This window comes from Manacus vitellinus, unplaced genomic scaffold (assembly GCF_001715985.3).
Source record: "Manacus vitellinus isolate BGI_N305 unplaced genomic scaffold, ASM171598v3 scaffold_51_pilon, whole genome shotgun sequence".
NCBI classification, from domain to species: Eukaryota; Metazoa; Chordata; class Aves; order Passeriformes; family Pipridae; genus Manacus; species Manacus vitellinus.
The window spans coordinates 2,893,253-2,908,765 of record NW_021940620.1 but is presented as its reverse complement, the minus strand read 5'-3'; the positions used below and the strand labels follow the sequence as shown (position 1 = coordinate 2,908,765).

Here is a 15,513-nt window from a genome sequence, read left to right as displayed (position 1 = left end):
GGTCAGTTTATTTCAAACGGGAAATCAGCTGCTGTTACCTTTTTTTCCTTCCATAGCACTAAATAGTGTATAAACTGTTAAAAACAGCTACACAGCCAGCATCTCATTAAATAAAGCTGTTGTAAGAGCTGGAATGCCACCAGAGACATGAAAGTTGGGCAATTACAGATGTATTAGAGGGATGACAGGTCTGAGTATGCTTTCATAATCCAGGCAACAAAACCAGAAGTGGGTATCCCTGGGCCTTCTGGTCTCCCTTCTCATTTTTTTGACAATTTCAGGATTTACTGCTTTTATCTTAGAAATGAGCGGCTCTGTAAGGACCTTGAACAAGCTATCAAGCAGGTGGCTCTGTCCACTCCAGCATGTGAGTGGAATGTGTCACTGATGGCAGGTCACTACAGACACAGCACTGGCAGAGGAGCTGATCCATGTCCTGACATGGGGGATTTTTCTTTTGTGTAGCTCAGGGACAAAATCACCAACACATGCACTCAGTGCCCCGTTGCATCAGCTGTGTGTATGTCTGCCTGCCTGCCTGCTTTAAACTCACAGCATCAGGTCCCCCAGAAACTCCTTAGAGATCCTAATTTCTACCCATGGATACTGATATAAGCTCTAAAAATTAATGCATTTGCATGAATCATGGAGAAGATCATTCACAAGACACAGACCTGTCAAGTCTCTGTGTGCATAAATTGTGATGTCCATCCCTCATCTTTGGGACATGGGGCTGTGATGTCCCCTGTGGTATCACCCCACCCCACCACCTCTTTCACTGTGACACAGCCACACACTCCCTACTGCAAAAGCAAGACCAAACTGTCTGTGGGGCTCCATAGGCAGGGATCATAGAACCATGGAATGGTTTGGGTTGGAAGGGACCTTAAAGCTTCCCTCCTTCCAGCCCCCCTGCCATGGCAGGGACACCTCCCACTAGAGCAGGGCCTGTCCAACCTGGCCTTGGACATTTCCAGGGATGGGATCGGTCACAGCGATGGGTGCCACAAAGTGCTGTGCCCCAAAAGCTGCTTGGCCCAACCCTAAGGTGTCCTTGGTCACCAAGAGGACCCAGAGGCAGCTCAACCTCCTGCACAGTGGCCAGGGCTGCCATCCCCCTTGGAACCTCGTGCTCTAGCCTGGTGCTGCTTTGCCTCACTCTGTGAACACTGATGGGGTGATGCACTGATTAACCAGTGTGTCCAAGGCTTGTCTCCCATGCTGCTGGACCAGGGCAGCCACCTGGCAGGGCAGAGTCACCCCAAAATCACTCAGAGGCTGTCCAGTGTGCCCATGGGGAAGAGAGTGTGTGCTGGTCTGCCAGCAAACCTGGGCTTGGGGTCGAACAGAGCAAGACACAGAGAGGAGGCCTGGCAGCTCCAGTGAGCAGCACATGCCATGCCCTGATGAGGGATGAGGGTGCCATCAAGTGGCCAAAGCTTTATATTCAATTCCCACTTGCTCTTCATGTTTTTTATACTATATCATATATATTTATAATATATCAAATAGCTTTCTGTCCTCTGCTCCCTTTCCACACCAGGTTCCCCACAGCTCTCCCTGGCAGCTCCTTCTGGCAGGTGTGTGTTACACAAGAGCTTTGTCCAAGTAAATCCTGGGCACCCATCTCAAAACTGGTTTAATTGGATGAATAATAACAGGAAAGATCACCATGCAACTCCAACGTGGGTATCAGGGCTTTATGCCCAGGGGGCACTGAACAGACTGAACGTGGGCACCACCAGGGCAGGATCGTGCAGATACACAGCTTGTCATGAACCTGATCAGTTTAATTAATTCATGGGCCATTTTTACATAATGCAGGCACATAAACAACACCATTTATTTGCATCGAAAAAACAGTCTCCCCAAGTATTATCCCTGGAGACACATGATATTATCCATCTAAAAAACATGTTTTACATGCGTGCATAAAAAGACAACATGGAAAGGATGAATCCTTAAACGCAGCCAGCAACAAATACTTGTGTGAAGGCTCATCAATTTTATCCATATTGTTTATCAAAAACAGTTCCCTGTGTTCTCACCAAGGTCAAAGGCACTGTGAACCTCCTTGCCTGCGAGCCCTGAGATGAAGCAACACCAGCTGTTGCTGGTTCTTCCACTTTTTAAGGCCAGTTCTGGGGGCACCAACACTGTTTTTAATTTGGGCCCCAGTGATGAGAAGCCCAAAGTAGGTGACTCCATTCCTGAGTGCTGCTCCAGACTCAAAGTTTAAGGCACTTTTTGCTGAAACCTTCAAGTCTGGTCACCAATTCCTCCATTCATCCAGGGAAGAGGACGTAGGAGTTTCTCTTTCCTTCTCCTCCTTTCATGGAGGAAAGCTGGAGGGCTGCTCCACATTGTCTTCAGAAACCCTTATTGAAGGCATCAGCTAAAACTGCAATCATTGGGCTTTTCCCCCAGAGTCCCTCTCCAGAGGAAGAGCTGTCGTTCTAGAACATTTCCTGGAGGACAGTGCTGTCCTTGATTGTTCCCCCATGCCATGTGTCCCTCTGCATGTGAGCCAGCTACCCCTCAGCCTCTCTTGCCAGTGCCACCAGAGCCCTCTTCTCCCAGCAAAGCTGGTTCTTCTTGGGTTTTGGCATCAAAAACTCCATGGTTAGGAAATAAATCACAGAGATATTCAACAGCACAAACAGAAATAATCATGATGTAAAAGATCTTGGAATGATTGAAAGGCTGAGGTAGACCAAAGAGAGACCTGGGTCTGCCCCAGTGCTCTCGGTGGGAGTGCAGTGAAGAGCTGGAGGTCCGAAGGTGTTCTGTGTATTAAAGAGACTTCCTTTGGTGATGGTCTCTTCAAGGCTGGGAAGTGATGTCTGCAGGATTTGGCAGTTGCCAAGCTGGATCACCGTGTCAGGGAGCTCAGAAGGTCTTTTGAGATAACTCCAGCAGGTCCCTGGAGGCCTGCACCAGGCAAGCTGTGTAAATCAATAGCCAGACTTCTATATGAAATGCAGACTTGATTTATTGTTTCCTGAATAAAAAAAGGAGCTTAGTTCTCTGAATGTAACATCCTCCTGTTTTCCAATTTAATATATAAACTGGGATAACAGACTGAAGTTGTTGAAGCCCTTCACGTTTTTTCATAATAATGTGTTGCATTGTGGCAAACTGTGATGGAAAACACGAGTGTGTGTTTGTACAGGAGGAATCATCTAGTTCTTTAAACCTGAAAGCAAGCTAGGATTTGATAGGAATCCAGACCTTCCTACAGGAAAAGCACCTGTGTACCCACCACACCTCCTCCTCTCCTTGTTCACACAAAAGATGAGCATTATTTGCAGTGTTGTATGAAAGATGCTCCCTCGGTGATGTCAGATGGGCTGGGTTTAGACACATCCCTTGGGAAAGGGAGGTGAGTTTTTTCCTGGCTCAACAGGAAAAATGTCACTGATGAAAAAGCCCACCAATTATTGAGGTGTTCTTAGTCAACAGAGTGAAAGATTTGATAAGAAAATGGTCTTTGGGTTTGACTGAGCTGGTGCCATTTTCGGAGTCCTGCACGGACACAGTCCCAGCAGGTGCTGTAGGTGCAGGATGGGAGTCTTCAGTCAGAGCAGCTGAGCCCACACCAACACCACGCTGCTGATTTGGCTCAGGAAAGCAGGGGGCTTTCTGGTTCTTCTTGGCAACACTTTTGAAATAAGAAAGAAGGAGATTTATGAAGTACTGCAGAAAACAGCAAAGACCGCCAAGAATAATTGTGAGTAAAAAAAGTTTCTTTAATCAGTTTTCTTTTAATCTGCTAAAAAAAGTTTCTTTAATCAGATATTTTTAATGCTGCTCCTTTGTGCAACCCTAGGTTAATGAGGGAAAGAGTGACACAGTGACTTGATAGTCAGGACACTTTAAAAGGGCTTAATTTCAGGTCTTTGTGGATGGAACAAGGGAGGGAAGAACACTGTTCAGGGACTGTGGTGAGAATATTTCAAAACATATAAAGTGTTAGAGAAAAATCTCCCTTCAGATTTTCATTTCTGATTGACATTAATCAAAACAATCACAAAAATCAGAACATATTGCAGTGAAGTTCCAGGGGAACTGGACTGAAACTAAAATCCATCAGCACATCTGTTGTCTGCCCTGAATCCCACAGACCCAAGTTAGAGAAGTGGCTATTCAGGTGTGGGTACCCACGTGTCATCTGACTGTCAGAGGATCAATGCAATTGCAACTCTGTTCGATTCAAAGATTAATTCTGTGATTTCAACAAAGCTAGAGGGTCTTTATGTGCTGACCTGGAAGTTAGGGATTGGTCTCAGTTTGGCCTCTTTTCATTGCTTTGAGGGAAAGTTCATAGCCAAGAAACATGGCTGCACTCGATGGGAATCCTCGCACTGTATTGACCGTGAGGCCCCTAAAAAACACCTGTTGGGGATGGAGAAAGGTTAGAGCATAGGAACAAACTGGCTATTTTAAGAAGGGGAAGAAAACATTGAATGAAGTCACGGTGGGATTCTGAAGCACCACATCTTGGTTTGCTTGGAAGATGCACTCTCACTGCTGGTCCTGGCTGAAGCCTGCACTGGAGAGTGGAAACGCAATGGCAAAAGTCCCTGGTTTGGTGTCATTGTTCTCTGTGCTCCCCACGGACCCCCATCTGTACATACCAGCAAGATCTACAAGTGGTGAAGGGTGAAAAAATGCCACTGGTGTAGAACAGAAAGCAAGAAGTCTAAAACATCTTCCAGTGTTGTCCTACCTTGGTGCAGTCACAGAATGATAGAATCATAGACTAGTTTGGATTATCTTGTTCCTACCCCCTGCCATGGACAGGGACACCTTCCACTAGACCTCATTGCTCCAAGCCTTGTCCAGCCTGGCCTTCCTTCCCTTTGCATGTGGGGGTCATGCAAAACCCAGGGTTAAGGAAGGCTGTTGTTTTCCTGCAGGGAATTCTCTGACCCCCGGGGCTGGGTCTGTGGGCACAGAAGGTGTTTGGCAGGCAGACAGGGAGCAGTGTGGCCGTGGGCCAGCCCTGCTGGTGTGGGTATTGAGCCACAGGGACTGGTTTTCAGGTTTCGCCTTTGAGCATAGAAGGAATTTCTCAATCAGCAGAAAACTAGACTCACTCTGTACCTTGCTGAGAACCAGCTCTCACCACCACCTTTGGGAAAAATGTTCAGTAGAAGCTGATATTTTCACAGGAGTGTTCCTAAGGTCAACCTTTGGTACCCACACACAGCCCAGTGCTTTCTCTCATCAGGATAATAAATACCATCAGCCAGATTTCCTCATTCTGCTCAATATATGACTTTTTAAAAGGTGCTGGCATGTACAAGAGAGAAAGACCCTGCAGCTTTTAAGATCTTGAACAGTAAAGTGCCTTTGGAAAGTGGAGAGGGGTCTTGTCACTCCTGGCTCCTGGCCTTGACTCATCTCCCTTTGAACCCCCCTCACCACAAACACCATTCCCTGGTGTGTGCACAGCCTGGTCACAGAATGATGGTTGCAGGGAGTGTCTCTGTTGGCCTGTTTCTCACAAATCACTCCAATCACCACCCAGGCTCATCACCCTGGTCACTGATCTAAACATCACAAGTACAGAATGGACATGAAAAGGAACATCAGCAATCCAGCCCCTTTCCAGGCTTTACAACAGCAAAGTTCCCACAGCTACTGTAAGGAACTGTGGAAGATCTTGGCTCCAAAACCAGAAGCCCATGGATTTAAGAGTCTAGCCAGTCTTTCCCCTGAAATTACTGAGCTCTACTAAACACCATCATATCTTGTATCCAATAAGTCCAGAGCACAGTGCTGACTTGTTTGAGGCAGGATCAAAATGTGTTCACATAGTTTAGGATGGACCTTGCAATGTGAAATTGCAGTATTGGGATATGTAGGATATTATTCTTTTTATTAGGATGTTTTATTTTGCTAGGAAAGAGAATTTTCTGGGAGGAAATTCAATTTTTTGGAATTATCCATAAAGTGACAAAAGAGAACCAAGTTAAATAATAGTGAAGATTTAGGATGAAAAGCCCAGAGGCATAAATTTCTCTCCTCGGAATGAACACATTTGGCTATGGAAAAAGACAAGTGTTATATTTACATTTCTTTGTGTGCATCAGGCAATTATTTGGAGCACTGTGAGTGGTGTTCCTTTGTCCCAGAATGAAAACATCCAGCCCTGAGCTGGCTGTTTGTCAGCTGTGTGGCTCCCAACATTTCAAAAGATTTTCCTCACGAGAGCAGGATCCAGTCTTGCCATCAGCCATTACTCAATCCTGTTGTTGGCTTTGATGTGGGTGCCAGGTGTGACAGCACAAAATCTGCAAGCAGCTCAGACCTCCAGCCAAAACCCCCAAGCACCGTGGCTGTTAATATTCAGGCAGGACAAGGAGGTGATGAGGATGGAGAGAGAAGGGAGAACACGTGGAAAGGCCCTTTTCAGCCACCCTGTGCTTACAGTGTAAGTGCACACCAAATGGAATGTGAGCCTGGGTACCCTGTCCCTCTGTGGGCTGTCCAAGCACAGTCCTCAGCATCTCTCCAGGTGCTTGTGCTTCACATCAGTGTGACTTTCTTCACCCAGTGGCAAAAACTGAACCAGACCACAGGCTCCTGTGACAGCTGGCATAACACAGAGGTATGTTGGCAAATATTGAAATCACACCAACTTGTGATTTTGCAGGTTGTTTTTCTTTTTGTAACTTGTTGAGCTTCTTTCAGAATGTGAAAATCAACACTTTGGAGCTAAGAGCCCACATGATGTTCCGATGATAAATACAGATTTATTTCAATGCCAGAAGATGTTTCTCTCAGCAACACAATAAATTTGCAAATCCTTGTTCTCTGCCGTTCATATTTAACTGAAGCAAAGTTTGCTGGTAGAACAGATATCTTTTATTACACCAATAGACAAAGTCAGAAAAAGGAGATAAGTTTTTTGGCATGCAGCCCTTCTTCCTCTTTGAAACCAAAGCAATTCTGGTTTAAGAATGTTTTCAATCAGCTCTGTCTTGGTGCAAAATGAGGGTGAGCAGTGCAAAGCCAAAGTTCCACCACAGCATTGCCCAAGGTGAGCACACACCCCAGAGTGCCAGCACAGTCCCACCAGAGTCAGTTCATTGGCACTGAAGTCATTGGGGAACATTTGACCTCTGCATTTTGCAGAAGCAAACACTGAGGTGAGATTTCCTACCTCTGATTTCTCATAAGTCAAATCATATTCATGATTAAGTGAGCTGACATGAAGTGTTATTTGAGGTTCATTACACCAGCGGTGTGTGACCCCCAGTCATTCATTTCTTCATTGGCACTCATTGCTCACTATTTTGATTTAGAAAGGATCTGCACTGTAATTACCTCCTGCCATTATAATAATTTAGCAGTAACTGGCTTTAGCTGTCTCTCAACCCTGCAGATAGGTTCGTAACAGCCATTGTATTTTCCAATTGACAATTAAATGCCTAATAACCAGATTTTACTTCAAATATCACTTACTTTTAAGCCCTCGTTCTGGTAGCTCTGCAAGATGCAGTCAAGGGTCCCTTTGTACTGATTTAAATAAACTCCATCTGCCTGAAGTCGACTTTTCACAACATCCATTGGAGTGCATAATCCCCAGGAAATGGCTCCTAGAAAAATGCAGAAGTATTTGAATCATTCCCTCTTTATATTTGCTCGGCTGCAGGTCAGTGAACTCAAAAATTCACCTCTCATCTACAACATCATATTCATGCAATTTTCATTTCAGGGCATTCACCCTGCTCAGGCACAGAAACAGCATTTCTGGGAGCAAAGTTCCCTGTTTCTGGAAGATGCACTGAAATTTTGGAGGTTATGCTGCCAGTCTGATACAGGCAGCCCAGGAGGGGCTCCCCCAGGTGAAAACACATCTTCTGCTGTGCCTCTGGTGGAACATGGACACGCAGTGGGAAGAGCCTGAGCTGCCACTTGGGACAAATTCAGGAAAAACGGAGTCTTCTGATAATTCTGATAATTGTAAAGCAAAGTTTGAGCTGAGAATGCCAATAAGAGGTAGGTCCATCTGGGGCTGCCAGGACTGGGCTCCACACAGCTCAGATACCTTGTCAGTGCTCTAAAGAAACATCTGTGTGCATTGATTAGCCTGCTGCTGAGTGGGGTGGTTTGCCTCTGGAAAGATCAGCACATGACCACAATCTGTGGCCCAGTTGGACAGAGAGGAGTTTGTTTGGACCTACATGAGTGCTGGGGCACTCTAGAAAAGCTGTCCAGATGGGCCAGGGGCCTCTTTGTTTGAGGAGAAATGGAGAAGGCATTTTGTTACCATTACCTGAGCTAAGGATTGACTTGCCTTTGTGGTTCTGCAATTTAGAAAGGGCCAAGAAATGGGGAGTGGGTGTGGGGGTGACCTCCTGCGTGGCAGGGGACAGACAAGCCAGTCTTACTGGCAGGTGTACACACGTTAAAAAGGAGAAGAAGAAGATCAGTAACAGCCAACTTGGCTCCTGCTACGTGTGGGGAGGTGCACACCCTCCTGGTGGGCAGCCAACAGGTTGAAGTCCTCTTCTGGTGGCATCTTGGCTGCCGTGTCACTGGCAGTGTTACAGCCAGGCTGCCCTGAGGCATCCAGGGAGATGAGGGCACCGGTTTTTTTTCCTCCTCACTGACACTGAGCCTGATGAAGGTCTGATAACACTTCCATAAAATTTGCCAAGCCCTGAAGTGCAGCTGTGGTGCCAGAGGACCTGGCCCTGGGGAGGAAGGTCGTTCAGTCCCACGTCCCCTCCTGGCGTTCAGGAGGATGTGGTGGCCCTTGAGTCACTCTCGGAATCACTCCAAGAACCTTCCTGTCCTTGCTGTGCCAGTGTTGTGAGGAAGTCAAGGTGCTTACCTGCTACACCCCCTGCCAGCCAGACAGAGAAGGGACTGGGAGAAATGCATCCCTCAGGAGTTGCCCAGTCACAGAAAACTGCATAAGGGATGAAGTAGACGCAGTACCCGGGAACATCCCTCAGGAGCATTGCCACTGTGCCTCGGTAGATTCCTGCTATCCCCTCTTTCTGTAGGATTGTCCAAAAGCAGTGGATTGGGCCTCGGTACACAGGAGATCCAGGAGCTGTGGGCTTTAGTTTAACGTCTGCTACAAAGAAAAAAAAAGACACAACAGTTAGAACAGATACATTGCCACAGAACTCATCCCCAAAGCCCACTGCCATTGGTTAGAACTTGCTGCCATCCCATTTTTTTCTCATGAGATCAATATGTAGTATGGGAAAAAAGTTTTAGGAAAGAGTACTTAAGTCCATTTTCACAAGGTGTTTAGACACTTCAGGTCAGATTTTTCTTAGATGTGTGGCATACCTCCCAATAGGTGTGTGCCCAGTGAGATTTCTAAAATATTTTAAGGCTATGTGTCTGATTTTCATGGATTTTAACCACATCTGGTGCCAAGTGGCATCACTGAAAGCCTTGATGTCTTCAGAGTCTGGCCCTTCCCATGCAGACCAAGTTGCTTTTGTAAAGGGCACTAGGTTGCTAAGCTGCATGGAGGTTTTAAAAATGAACACTCCAGCCTGCAATGGAATTCAGCTGCTGTCTAGAGCAGAAGTAGCTCCTTCTGCCTGCAGCTGGTGGACAGGGGTAGAGCCACCCCCTGCCATCCTGCCAGTGCCCCCTCCTGACCCATCCTGCCCACGCCTGGGCTGCCTGGCACCCTGCCCCAAATAAGTCAGTGGTCTGCAAATGCACATGGGAGAATTTTGCTGTTGAACAGAGGAGGTGGAGAACCAGAGAGGGGTTTATGGGCAGACAAATGTGGGACTGAGAGCATGCAGAGATGGGGAGCTGGCATTGCTGCTGGCAGCTGTGGTGCTGCTGCTGGTATCTCCAGGGGACCCCACAGCCCAGGGACTCGCAGTTCCTGCAGCTCCTGGTCCTGAGCACACCTGTCCCATGTTCTTCAGAGATCCCAACTGCCTGGAAATGCCATGGATAAAAACTCTCCCCATGAGCTGAACAGGATGGGGAGAAGAAAGGGTGAATTTTTAGCCCCACTGTGCCAGCACAGGGCAGCAGGGAGCCAGGCCCTGGGGCAAAGCTGTCCTAAAGCACCAAGGACTGGCAGAGGAAGGAAGGAGAAACTCCTGCTTCCTACCTTTGCTGTAGGGCTGTGTTTGCATCTGTAGCCTGATCTTTACCAGGTCCACGGGAGTGCCAATGGCCACGGAGACAAACCCTGCCACCGAGCTGGCCACGGTCATGTCGGCGAGCGAGGGCGCGGCGGCCGCGTCCCCGTGGCGGAGCTGGCCCAGGAACCGCTGCGTGCTGCTGAACACCCCGAACACCACCGAGCTGTACAGGCCTGTGGTGGCCATGGGGAAGGACATGCCCTTGAAGAAGCCAGTCACCTAGCCAGGGAAGGGAGCAGGGGTTAGGGGAGTGAACGGCACTGAGCAGTGTAAGCCCCAACTCGTCTGTCGGGCCGGGAATCGTGGGATCCTGGAATGGCTTGGGTTGGAAGGGACCCTGAAGGTCATCTTGTTTCAACTCCTGCCATAGACAGGACTGAAATGCATATCCAAGTAGCAGATGTCTCCTGGAACCAACTGTTTGCACATGCTGAGCAAAGGAAATTAGTTCATGCTGCTAAAGACTTATAAAGACTGTGCAGAACACAGGACGTGGTGAAAGCATAGGAACCCACGTAAAAATCCCTCTCATGGGCAGCTTCTGTCCCGGCTTCACCAGAGTCAGCAGAATCCCTCTGGGAGACCTTTGCCATCAGAATCCCTCTGGGAGACCTTTGCCATCAGAATCCCTCTGGGAGACCTTTTCCAGCAGGATCCCTTTGGGAGACCTTTTCCAGCAGGATCAGGCGAAAGAGCCACTGTGGATGTTAAAGCCATGTGGAGACCCTGATCATGCCATGCCAAGGATCTGTCTTTTCCCTGTAGGGGTAACCAAGAGGGTTACCTTAGAGGTAAGCAGGAGAAGGCTGCAGGGATTTGCAGCTCAGTGGCACCAACTTTATTGGTCTTCATATAACTGCTGGTGCCAACAGCGATTTTGTGTAATTGCTTTATGTGTTTATCTATTTATTGACTTGCACTTTCTACCAGCATTTAAAGTAAGATAAAGCACTTACAGACTCATTTCTGTACACAGTGAGAAAACACTTGAGTGTATTTCCATATCCTTGTCCAGCTTGCAAACGAGTCTGCAAAAGACATTCATAAAAGGCCATTAAAATCCCCCGTTTCCAGCCCAACAACAGCTCATGCTCCGTAAACAATGTGCACTTTGCTTTGAGAGCATGTCCTTCCTTAGTCATAAAGAGAAAAGAGCAATAAAATAAGATATATGTGCATTAACCCCCTTGAACTTTGCCAGAATCTGGGCTAAGAGGGATCTCCAAGGTCTGAAGCTCTTGGCAACATCTGGAATCGATGACTGTCAAATTGCTCTCCAGCCTGGACCAGCCACCCTGTCCCAGCACAGCAGGCTGCTGGTGTGCAGGGCTGTCACTGCCAAGGGTCTGATTTATGTGGAAAATGGAGACTGGTGTGGTCTCCTCCGTTTGGAGGCTCTCAGGGAAGGCTGGGATGTGCTGCTGAAGAGTGGAGAGGTGAGCTCCCCTGGGAGACCCCTGGGGCCCTTCTGATCCAAGGGGGATTTTAAGACATTGAAATGCTAAATGGAGCCAAAATAATTCAGCATCATCTCGGGAATTCTCCATGCTTCACTCAAAAATACATTTTCATATAATTTCCAACAAAGGCATCTTGTTTCTGGAAAGCAGTTTGGTTGTGTGCCTTCCAACAGCTGTAAGAAATGGCCAAAGCCTGTAGGATTTGACATACTTCCCCCTTCTCATATACATATATCTATTTATATATCTTCACACACACATGTATATTTAGATCATCTTTCATTCAAGCAGCTCACAAATTTGCACCAAAAACATCCTATGGAAGGATGCATTTTTTGACCTTAGAGGTGTGCAAGGAAATGGAAACACTGTTCACTTCACAGGACCTGGGGCTTCAGCAACTCATCTTGGTTGAGGCCAGAGCTCATTTTTTTCATAGGAAGACACTCACACATGCTCTGTCAGGGATGGTTTTAGGGAATGGGGACAGCATTTCTGACCATATCCATCAGAATTGCAATGCTGAGATGAAATCTGGAGGGACAGTGCCCAGTCCCCTCTGCTGGCTCAGAGTGAGGGTAGTGACTGACACCAGGGTGAAGTAGGAAATTATCTGGGAATTTAAAGCCCAAAGAAGTGTGTGTCCTTCAGAGTTCACGCCTGGGGAGACCTTTTGCATGCCAAATAGCAGGTTGAATGGCACAATCATTTGGCCCAGAGCCCTGCCAGAGGCTGGATGGGGCCACAGTGGGACCCTGGCACGAGCAGGAGGGGCCAAAGTCTGGGGTGACCCCTCACCCCAGGCTCACCACTCACCCTGGCATGGCTCCATGCAGCTGTTTGCACACGTGCAGCATCACTGCTCTGCTCCTGCACGGCCAGAGGCCTCGGGAAAGGCAGCAGGATATTTACTGAGCCCTCAGGAACAAGCTGGTACATGAAGATGCTGCCACAGCTCACACAGCACACGTTGTGCAACACAGGCAGGCCCGGGCCAGGGGTGCAGACTGTGCACTCTGTGGGTTAAGGGGGCTGGGGGGAACAATGGGGAGGGGCTGCACCCCAGGACAGAGGGACTGCAGTGCCCAGCCCTGAACTCCCTCCCCGCTTCACCCGAATGCTCAGCCCAGACATTGCCTTTTTACCTCAATGGGCTTGTTTTTTTTCTCTTACACAGTAACCAGGTATTTAGAGGTTCAAGTTAATATATTTTTTGAGTAACTGAGGACAACTGAATGTCCTCACAGTCTGTTTCTTGCACACAAACTCCTTAGCTAATCTGTTAACAACCAATGCTGAAATTCCTGCTGGCATCTCTGATAAAGTCAGCTGCTACCAGTACAGATGTTCCTCTGGAAAATTCTCTTTTTTTGTTATGTTTTGATTTGATAGGGCTCTTGGGTGACACCCAGAAACTGAAGAAAGTTGTGGGGAAATGAATGCAATGGGGAGGATGAAAAGTAAGTGGAGGCAGAACTTTCAGAGTTTTGCAAGGCTATGGGAAAACCAGAGCTCCTGGGGTTTGATGGAAGCTGCAAAGCTGGGAGGGGGAGGCTGAAGGAAGAAGCCTGCTTGATGGGAACTCTGGTGTGGGTACCAAGTACCCCACCTAGCCTCATATTTAGTCCTGCCTCATCTCCCAGATGGAGAAGGAACCCCCACATCCCCTGGAGGCTACAGATGTTACTGAGCAATACTTCTGCTGGCTTGGTGCTGTGTAAAAACTCTCCTTTCCACTTTCCTTCCCCTAAATTTGGAAAGATAGCAAGTCTGCCTGCTTGGTATTCCCAGGGCACAGCAACAGGGTGGGCAGCCTGACAGTTGCCTTTATAAACACTTGAAGGATGGGCTTGCTCTTTCTTGGCATGCAGAAACTCAGTGTTTCCCAGCAAGATCCTGGTTGCCAAACCCCCCCAAACCTGGCCATGATACCCTGACCACCAGCCTGAGATGGGCATTGCCTTGGCAGCCCTGGGCAGAGCCTGCCAGTGGCTGGGGTGTGTGAGCAGCCCTGTGGCTCGTCCTGGCTGGGGTCTGCACCCATCTGTGCACGGTGCTCCTGGGGCTGGTGTCACCTCCGAAGCTCAGGAAGGAGAGAGCTGGCCAGCTGACCCCAGGAGAGCCAGCTGTGTGCAAGGGGATGGCTGGGATGGCTGGGGAAGGGATGTGGTGTGGGCTGTGCTGGACCCTGCCTCACCCCCATCACCCTCCAAAGGGCTTTAAGGTGCAAACAGGAACAGTGGGGTTTGGGTTTGCCACAACTGGCAGCCCTGCCTGGTGCCATCAGCCAGGCTGGAACTGGATCAGGGCATACACAATCAGGGAATCATAGGATAGCTGGGGTTGGAAGGGACCCTTTAAGGCCATCTAGTCCAACCTCCCTACAGTGAGCAGGGACATCTCCAACCTGACCAGGTTACTCAGAGCCCTCTCCAACCTGCCTTTGAATGTTTCCAGGGATGGGGCATCCCCTCACCTTTCTGGGCAACCTGTGCCAGTGTTTTACCACCCTCATTGCAGAAAACTTCTTCCTTATATGTAATCTAAACCCGTTATCTTTCAGTTTAAAAGCATTACTCCTTGTCCTATCACAACAGGCCCTGCTAAAAAGTGTCTTTCTTCTAGGCCCCCTTCAAGTACTGGAGGGCCACAATAAGATCTCTTTGGAGCCTTCTATTCTCTAGGCTGAGCATGGGCAGAGCAGCTGAAGTGATGAAAGCTGCCCAGACATGCCTGTACAAAACAAGCAAGGAACAGGATCTTCCTCTCTATCTCTGCATCAGTAGGGATGGTCGATGTGGTTGAGTCATGATGCACTGCTGTGTGCAGGGGCTTGTCTGCACTATGCAGAAAAATATCTTCCTACTTCTCTAAACCCTTCCCTCTGAGGAATAATTGTCTTGCAGGAATGGTAAATACTATATCACAGCCCTGGGATAAGAATTTCAGCACTCTGTCCTTCCAGCATTGCCTGCATCAGGAAAACACACAAAAATGTGCCTGCAGCAACACAAATACAGTTCCCTCATTGCCCTTTGAATAGTTGTCTGTGGTAAAGTTCAATAAAACATTGGCAGAACTGTTCAGTGAACCACACATTAAGGAAGGCCAGGTTTAATTTTCAGCATTGATCCTCCACAGAAGAACTCACTCATATCAGCCAGTTCTAGTTTCTCATTCAAAATGAGCATTGGAGAGGAGGAAAGTCTATGAGAACATTTCTACCCTGGCTAAATTCCCCCTTGGGGTAAGTGAAGGTCCTTTGAAGCATCAACTAGAGAGGGAGAGAGTCAGTGGTGACAGGAGAGCACATTTCAAAGTGTTTTACCTTGACCGTGTCCAGGGGATGGCCCACAACCACACTGGCAATTCCTGGGGACGGAAGCAAAGTATTACACAAAACACTGAAGAAGCTTTTGTGACAGGACAGGGTGTGATGGGCTCAGAGGAGAGGAGAAGAGATTTCCATAGGCACAGTTGTAATGGCCAGCATAGTGCCCTGTCCCTGACAACAGGCAAAAGCAGAGCAGAGACACTTCCACATCCTTCTGTGGACGCTCTCCTGGACTCCATCAGCTTTACATCTCAAAGGCATCTGAGCAAGAGAAGGAGGTGTTGTGCTTGTGTGTCCTGTCCATGACCAGCCCCTTTCGCATTCCTGTAGGCTCACACAAATTTTTAGCCTCAGAATGGTGAGATTCTAGTCAGACACAAGGCTGGGGGTGTGCGGGGGGCTCTGGAAGTCGCTCCCGCTCCGCAGCACCGCACTCTCCAAAACTTCAATTTTAAGTATCCCGCCCGTGGAAATGGGATTAAAACGGCACTTCCGAGCCAAAGCAAAGCAAAGCAAACCGCGGGAGAGCCCGGGCGGAGAAGGCACAGACCGCGGGTGACACGGGGGGATCGTC

At 48.2% G+C, this 15,513-nt stretch overlaps 1 protein-coding gene across 3 annotated transcripts; it reads right to left on the bottom strand.

Moving 5' to 3' along the window:
• Positions 1 to 1,872: 1,872 nt before the first annotated feature.
• On the bottom strand, positions 1,873 to 14,973 carry SLC25A48 (solute carrier family 25 member 48). Of its 3 annotated transcripts, none has more exons than XM_029962997.1 (7): positions 14,934 to 14,973; positions 11,102 to 11,173; positions 10,112 to 10,364; positions 8,849 to 9,097; positions 7,474 to 7,607; positions 4,266 to 4,395; positions 1,873 to 3,664 (listed from the first exon to the last, which is right to left on the bottom strand). In XM_029962997.1, the coding sequence occupies exons 3-6, from the start codon at positions 10,341 to 10,343 to the stop codon at positions 4,273 to 4,275; spliced, it is 738 nt and encodes a 245-aa protein (XP_029818857.1). In that variant the 5' UTR covers positions 10,344 to 10,364; positions 11,102 to 11,173; positions 14,934 to 14,973; the 3' UTR covers positions 1,873 to 3,664; positions 4,266 to 4,272. The 3 variants fall into 3 exon arrangements, with proteins under 3 accessions (XP_029818857.1, XP_029818856.1, XP_029818858.1); XM_029962996.1 differs by having other exon boundaries at positions 1,873 to 3,661; XM_029962998.1 differs by having other exon boundaries at positions 1,873 to 3,661; positions 8,849 to 9,094.
• Positions 14,974 to 15,513: the final 540 nt, after the last annotated feature.

What these genes read in the sequence shown, in the direction of transcription:
- SLC25A48 (XM_029962997.1), bottom strand. Translation starts at nt 10,343, where the DNA reads ATGTCCTTCCCCATGGCCACCACAGGCCTGTACAGCTCGGTGGTGTTC. An exon ending in AACACAGCCCTACAGCAAAG is followed by an intron (nt 9,098 to 10,111) that starts GTAGGAAGCAGG and finishes TTTTCTTTGTAG; the next exon opens with CAGACGTTAAACTAAAGCCC. An exon ending in GCTGGCAGGGGGTGTAGCAG is followed by an intron (nt 7,608 to 8,848) that starts GTAAGCACCTTG and finishes GCATTTTTCTAG; the next exon opens with GAGCCATTTCCTGGGGATTA.